Source organism: Sinocyclocheilus anshuiensis, unplaced genomic scaffold (assembly GCF_001515605.1).
Source record: "Sinocyclocheilus anshuiensis isolate Anshui unplaced genomic scaffold, SAMN03320099.WGS_v1.1 scaffold1392, whole genome shotgun sequence".
Classification (NCBI taxonomy): Eukaryota; Metazoa; Chordata; class Actinopteri; order Cypriniformes; family Cyprinidae; genus Sinocyclocheilus; species Sinocyclocheilus anshuiensis.
The window spans coordinates 1,108,066-1,115,906 of NW_015542476.1; the positions used below are offsets into that span (position 1 = coordinate 1,108,066).

Here is a 7,841-nt window from a genome sequence, read left to right on the forward strand (position 1 = left end):
TGGTCAGAGAATGGAGCATACTGGTGACAGACATCAAACACATATTGCAGTAACTGTTGAGAAATAAAAAAAAAAGAGTATATTCTAGATTTAGAGGACAACAAATTATTACTCCAAGTATATTCCTTTACATCAGGGTGATAAAAGCGCCATGCATCTGCAATATGAAAATAATCATACAAAGTACAGATAATATTATTTGCGAGGCCTATTTTAGGAGGAAATCTGTCAGATTAATTATCTAATACATCATTAAAATCTCCAGCAATAATAATAAAGGCTTGTTGATATTTATTTTCCAAAGCTTCAATATTCCTCTGTAATAAAAAAAATAAGAGACTTGTTGGCAGATCTTAAGTTGTGGCCATATATATTACATATTATAAAAGTAGCATTATCAAGTTTAGTGACAAGAATAACCCATCTTCCTTCCGTAGAAATCAACGATTCAACAATATCTCCTTTAAATTCGTTAATCAAAGTGAGAACCCCAGCGGAGTGGTTAGATCCGTGACTAAAGTAGGCCTTGTCACCCCACTGTGATTTCCAAAAACGAACATCACTCTCACAGGAATGAGTTTCTTGTAACAGCATTAAGTCAGCATTCATTCTTCTACAGTATAAGAATAAGGCCTTTCTTTTAGTGAGATCTCTCAAGCCACGAGTGTTTAACGAGATAATACTCAGTTCAACTCCAAGTCTTGCATTTGCATAGGAGAAATTATTATTTTTTTTTTAATAAAACAGGAAAGAGTAACTTGAATAAGAACACTAACAAGAACACACAAAGGTTTTAAAGCTTACCGCTGTAAAACTGCGTCGACAAAGAGGTAGTTAAAGCTAGCACATACCCTATAACTTCGGCAACAGTGCAACTGTATGGGAAGGCATAACTTACTTGTGATGAAGGAACCACAACAGAGTATAAAACGTTCACTTTACTCCATAAAGCGATCTGCAATTAGAGTTTGTTTGACCATGCACAGCTCAGTAGTCAAGTTCGACTGCAGATGCTCCATGAAGGTAGTCTGCAAATAAAGAAATTAGTCTGTCCGAGCACAAATTAAACGTTCAATTGGAATGCTCTTTGAAGGCTGTTTGTAAATGAAAAACTGATCAAGCGCAACTCATGAGAAGAACACGTGAAGTAAAGTCAGTAAAACGTGAAAAACTATTCACGCGCAATTCTCAAGTTAAATTCAAATTAAGTTGCTCCATGAAGATAAGCTGCGAATATAAAATAGTACGTTGTACATCTCAAGGGTAAAGTTCAATTTTTTTCCCAGCGACAAAAGCATGGGGACCCTTCCATGAAACCTTCTTCCCCTCCTCAGGTTCGCATGGTAAAACGCATGATGATGTTACGAGGTGCTCTGTCGGATCTCCGTAGCCCCAGGCGGTGTACAGCATCAACTACATCATCCAACTCGTTCTGGATACTAGGGACCATCTTTCTTAGGATGTCGATTGTCACGCTTCTCGCATCTTCTCCGTCGCGCTCTGGGGACCCCTGTAGCTTGAGATTCCATCTACGTGAGTACCGTTGCATTTCATCGAAGCTTTCTTTCAGACTTACATTTTCAACTCGCAATTCCTTAATCTTAATATCTTCAAGTTGAACGATCTTGACAGCGTGCATCTTGACCTCTTCACTCATGTGGGAGACTTTTTCAGACAGTTTGTCAAGTTTTCCGCAAGAAACGGCAACCGTTTTATCAATGGAGATCACCTTGTCGTGTGTTTCACCCACTTTAGCAGTTAGCTTCTGAATCGCGTCAAGGAGTGTAGATAAGGAAACTTCGTTCATGCCTTTTGATCTCACAAGATTCTTGGATGGTGTAGAGCAGGGGTGTCAAACTCAATTCCTGGAGGGCCGGAGCCCTGCAGAGTTTTGTTCCAACCCTGCTCCAACACACATACCATGTAGTTTTCAAATAAGCCTGAAGGACTTGATTAGTTGGATCAGGTGTGTTTAATTAGGGTTGAATCTAAACTCTGCAGCGCTCTGGCCCTCCAGGAATTGAGATTGACACCCCAGGTGTAGAGCAAATAGGCCTCGCAAGAACCTCATCATTGGCACCGATTTCTGTTTCAAGATTAATATTCTCCATGTCGGTCGACTCCGTGCAGCATTCTTCCATGAGGTGTCCAGCTAGTATAGCGCTTTCGTGAAGGGACTGATTTTTCCTTTTTTTGCCCATTATATCACGTCAGAAGGTGCAAGTATTGCCAGAAAAAAATATCGAAAAAGCATACATTTTCAAAAAAGTAACTTTACATACTCAAATTTCAGTTTGTTAGCTTCAACCTCCTCAAACTACTTAGACGCGTATAAAACGTGACCATTCACACCGCTGCCATCTTGGCATTCCCCTTCATGACATTTGTTGTCATGACATCCAGTGAGCATATGACGTTTGACATAATCGGACGACATTTCACCGCTAATATGAGTGCTTTTTTTATTTATTTACTTTTGTTATCACTTAGATTATGGACATTTGACTTATAGCAGTGTCCAGTGTTTCCCATACAATTAATTATTTGCGGCGGTCTGTCACAGAATCAAAACTGATCGCCACAAATAGATTTTCCAAAAGGATTCTAACTTACTTCGTTTAATAAACTGAGCACTGCACGCTTCAAAATTAAAATGCAGCGCGGGTGTTTTTATATGAATGTATAATTGAAAAGAACCGACCGTCTTCAGAAAAGCTTTGATGTCATTTTCATTTCGTCTTTCATAGCGTTTTGTATTTGATTACAGCCGTTACCGGGGAAACCGCTATATCTCCGCTCCAACAGCGCCTCCTGATGGCAGAGAATCAATTTTGCAAGTCTGTGGGAAACACTGGCGTCTGTCAGCAAACATAAACAAAAAGCATGCTTCAGAACTGTTTTGAGAAGGTGCTTTGAGCCATGTATTATTACTATGAATTAGGCTACTACTACTACTACTACTACTATTACCATCTTGTGCCCTGCAATAATCATTTACTCAAACTCGCTTTTATGAGATAAAGAAGAAAAAAAAAAAAATCGGCCAAACATATCGGCCAAAAATCAGCATCACGTATCGGCCATCGGCTGCCCTGATTTCTAAATATCGGCATCGGCCAGTGAAAAACCCTTATCGGTCGACCTCTATTGCTGACACTTAAATTAATTGTTTTGCCACTTTTGCACTTTATTTAAAAAAAAAAAAAAAATTATTATATTATGCATGTTATGTATGTTTATTAAAAGCAAGTTTTGTAATAACCAATTGTTCCGGTCTGGACCTTTGACAAAAATTCAGATTTGGACCTTTAAATGTAGACTTTGAGAACCCCTGCATTAGAGTATTAAAGTGAAAGATTTCGGGATTATTGGATTAATTCAATTAATTCTTGATTTCAGACCCATAGGTCCATATCAAAAAAGTAAAAACATACAAACATACATTTACAAACAACAAACATTATTTAAAAACATACGGACTTTTAATTCCAGTGTTTCCAAAAACAGGAGAAACATCTTGTATCACTAAATGTAAGATTATTTAAGACCATTATGACTGTATTTTTTAATTACTTTATCGACACATACACTGCTGTTCAAAAGTTTGGCATCAGTAGGATTTTTAACGTGTTTTAAAGAAGTCTCTTCTGTTCCTCAAGGCTGCATTTATTTGACCAAAAATACATAAAAAACAGTAATATTGTAAAATAATAATACCATTTAAAATAATGGTTTTCTATTTTAATATAGGCCTACTTTAAAATATAATTTATTTCTGTGATGCAAAGCTGATTTTTCAGCATCATTACTCCAGTCTTCAGTGTCACATGATCCTTCAGGAATTATTCTAATATGCTGATTTATTATCAATGTTGGAAACAGTTGTGGTGCTTAATATTTTTTTTTTGGAACCTATTATACTTGTTTTTAGGATTATTTGATGAATAAATTTAAAAAGAACAGCACATATTTAAAATAGAAATATTTTCTAACAATACAAGTCTTTATTATCACTTTTGATCAATTTAACACATCCCTGCTGAATAAAAGCCTTCATTGCTTAACAAAATGAAGAAAACTGATCCGAGATCATTTGCTGGCGTATACTTGGAATTGGACTGATATTTTTGTTGCTAAATGGGTGATTAGAAACTTTTATATGCAAGCTGACTGGTATTATTTCACAACTCTCTCTTTACTCCATTAGAGGGCGTCGTTTATTAAACGTGAACCGGAAATAATAGTACAATTGACCTGTTCTTATTTTTTAAGCGGTTTTAAAAATGGCGACCGTGAAGAGGTGTATGTTTACACTTATTAATGCGATTATAACGGCTCTTATCATAGAAAGTCAATGTCGACTCCATCATCTCATACTTAAGGTATGTGTGTGCTGTGCTTTAAATGTTTTTGTAGGATATTCTTATAGTCGCTGTGTTTCCTTCATTGTTGTTTAATGCAACGGATGCTGTTTTAAGATTAACCAGTCATAACCGTTTTGTTGTGATAATGAAAGTGCATAGTGATGATGTAAACGCATCTCGTGCGCCGCTAAACAGACTCGTTCTGTCTCAGGATGACATCCGTCAGCGGGTCCATCTGAACACTTTCGGCTTTTATAAAGATGGTTACATGAGTATGAGCATGAACAGCCTCAGCTTCACTAATGGCAGGACGGACAACATTGACAGCTCCACGGTCAGTCTCTCTCTCTCTCTCTCTCTCTCTCAATTAATTTCAATTTCAATTTAAGAGTGCTTTATTGGCATGACAAAAATTATACATTTGTATTGCCAAAGCAATTGCAGCTGGACTGCTTACAAATAATTTGCCTTGCTTTACTGTGTTGATGTGGTTGTGGTTTGTGATTTGTACCAGATGATTTGTGCTCCTGGGTCTCTTCCCTGTCGGACTGTGTTGAGTTTTTGTGATGGTAGGATGATTTCTCTGTAGTTGGGTGGGCAGCGGGTGATGGTGTCTGCCCTGCTCCATGTCTCCTGTAGAATTATAATATCCATCTCTTTGATGCTCTTCTGAAATTCTGTGTTTGAACTCTTTAGTCCAAAGGCTGTTGAATTCAAGCCTTGAATATTCCACATTGATATTGATAGAGTCATTTTAAGTGTGTGTGTGTAGGTGTTGCTCTTGTACATTATTTGACCAGTTTGGAGCAGATGATGTTGAGCAGGTGTCTTATATGATTGAGTTCTGCGGCTGCAGGGTTTTGTGGCTGTTGGACTGCTGCGGCGTAGCTCTGTGATGGTGCTCCAGGGGTCGAGTCCTGTCTGCTTCTTGGAGGAGGGGGGACGTTTCTTTGTGGCTGGGAGCTGCTCTTGCTGTGTAGATTTCTGTCTCCTGTTTTACCCTCTCTCTCTCTCTCTCTCTCTCTCTCGTGTCTGTCAAATTAGATTCATTCACTGCGCCATAATAATATGGTCAAATAAACCAATATGAAAATGTCTCGGATGTTATTAATGATAACCATATACGAGAAAATTTCTCCTTGTCAGAAAATGAAAATAAATATTTGTCACCTGCAGTATGTTGATGGGGAAAAACTGGCTGTAGGGTTTCTTCTTGCAATAATCTTTTTAATTTATATTAATTTTTTATTATAAATGCATTTATTTATTTATTGCAGATTGGGTTTAGCCTAGATCGTGCAAGCAATAATGGCTTCTCCTCATATCTGGTCAGTATCTGCCTTTGAATGTCCATCTGAATGTATTTCTGTGCTGTTGCTGTGTAGTTTGGGTATCAGTGTTGTGTTGTGTACTAAATGTGTCTGTAGATTGTTATTGTTAGTTTAAGCTAAATGTCTTATTAACTTAATTGAAGTTAGTATTAGCATAAATTAACCGCTGTAACTTGGCAATCTTGTCAGTTAAGGATATAATAGCATTACAGTATGATGTAGTTATTAGATTAAAGCTAACATTACATTCAGTCATTCATTGTATGATTGTCAGTCAAACTGAGTCAGATGATTAATGACCTCTCTTATGAATACACAGGACGAGGGTCTTGACTACTGTCCTCTGAAAAAAGATCCAAGTAGTAATTTTGCAGGGGTGCTTCTCTTGCTGGACTTCAAAAATAACTTGTGAGTTTTACTTTTTAAACTCTTTACACTTTTTATTTATTCCTCATTTCTTTGGGAGTTTTATCCAGTTTATGAATGTTCTGTCATGACTTGCAATATCCTCAGAGTGAGGAAGAAGACTTCAGCAGAGGCTGGAGTGTTTCCTAACATCATACCTGTGGTGCCCAAAAACATTGCAGAGGAGCTGCCAGCTGAAAAGGGGCAAGATCTCCAAGACAAGGGGCCAGATGATGAATCTCAGTCTAAGAGTAAGTCTTTCTTATCTTGAACTGTATATCACATCATGGGATACACTACCGTACAATATCAAATTTGGGGTCAGAAAGATTTTTTTTTTTGTAAATAAAATTAATACTTGTGTTCAGCAAGGATGCATTAAATTGATCATAATTACAGTAAATATATATTGTTACAAAAGATTTATATTTCAACTAAATTCTGTTCTTTTGAACTTTCTATTTATCACAGAATCCTGGTAAAATATAAATATTTACACCAACTAACTGTTCAACACTGATAACAATAAGAAATGTTTCTTGATCACCAAATCAGCATATTAGAATGATTTGTGAAGAATCATGTGACACTGAAGACTGGAGCAATGGGTGCTGAAAATTCAGCTTGCCATCACAGGAATTACAGGTTAAAATATATTCAGTTGTTTTATAATTTACCATGCTACTGTTTTTTTGGTTAAGTAAATGCAGCCTTGGTGAGCATAAGAGACTTTTCAAACAGTAGTCTATATATGTTCTCATCCCATTTGTGTTGTAAATGAAAGCCTTTTAATTCATGCAATTATAATGTTGGTTTTACATTCCTGTTTTGTATCAGTCTCCTTTTCAGTTAGATTTTGTGTTTCTCTCCTACTAATTTGTAGCGGGTTCTAAATCCAAGCGAGATGTTGAGGTGAGATCTGTTTTTAATTATTTATGACTGCATTTAGTCTGAAATAACTCTTAATGTCTTAATTCTGCATTAACTGATTTTGATGTTGTTAGTCCCCCCAGAACAAGGCAGAAGATACCTATCCTCTTCAGAACGAAGGCAAAATCTACTCATTTCAGGTATGACATGAAGTGGTTTTGCTGAGAACTCGTGGGGCTCTGAAGTACATCAAGCTAGTTCTGAACTAATTTCTAGGTGTACTTTTAACATCTTCCCAATTGTGCACTCCATTGACTGACCTGTTCTTGTTTTAGTTTTACTTCAATGTCACAACAGATGAGCTGCAAGGCCTTTATAACTTTTATTTCTACAACTGCTACTCCATGCCAATAAACCAGGACAGCTCTGTGTCAGACATGCTGCCTTTCAGCATTGATGTGAGTGTTTCTGATTTCTAAAATGCAATGGCCATAAATGTAGTGAAGTACAAGTCATACAGTACAAATCTATACTCAAGCAGTAAGTATGATTTCAGATCAACATCAAGGAGAAGAATCCAGACAGCTTTCTCTCAGCGGGAGAGATTCCTTTACCTAAGCTTTACATCTGCATGTCCATGTTCTTCTTCCTCATCGGCACGCTGTGGATTCATGTTTTGCGTACCCATAGGTAAGTGCTACAATAACAGACATTATGTACATTTTCTATTTGACAGTTTCATACAAGAAATGACCAGTAGAGAGCAGCAAAATCATGTCTCTGATTGTCTCCTGTAAAATGAATAAAACAGATTTTGTGTACAGATTACTGTGTACTTCTCTCTCTTTTTTTTTTTTTTTTTTTTTTTTTT

General features: G+C 36.8%; 1 protein-coding gene across 5 annotated transcripts in view; it reads left to right on the forward strand.

Annotated features, from left to right (window-relative positions):
- The first annotated feature begins 4,214 nt into the window (after nt 1-4,214).
- LOC107693862 (protein GPR107-like) overlaps nt 4,215-7,841 on the forward strand; it is a 28,382-nt gene continuing 24,755 nt past the window's right edge. For 4 of the 5 annotated variants that reach the window (XM_016493393.1, XM_016493395.1, XM_016493396.1 and 1 more), the window contains exons 1-9: nt 4,215-4,382; nt 4,576-4,698; nt 5,642-5,692; nt 6,015-6,103; nt 6,209-6,351; nt 6,984-7,012; nt 7,105-7,170; nt 7,306-7,428; nt 7,527-7,660. In XM_016493393.1, the coding sequence (XP_016348879.1) occupies nt 4,284-4,382; nt 4,576-4,698; nt 5,642-5,692; nt 6,015-6,103; nt 6,209-6,351; nt 6,984-7,012; nt 7,105-7,170; nt 7,306-7,428; nt 7,527-7,660 (857 nt within the window). In that variant the 5' untranslated portion in view covers nt 4,215-4,283. The remainder of the gene's footprint in view (nt 4,383-4,575; nt 4,699-5,641; nt 5,693-6,014; nt 6,104-6,208; nt 6,352-6,983; nt 7,013-7,104; nt 7,171-7,305; nt 7,429-7,526; nt 7,661-7,841) is intronic. The other variant, XM_016493394.1, reaches the window with a different exon arrangement.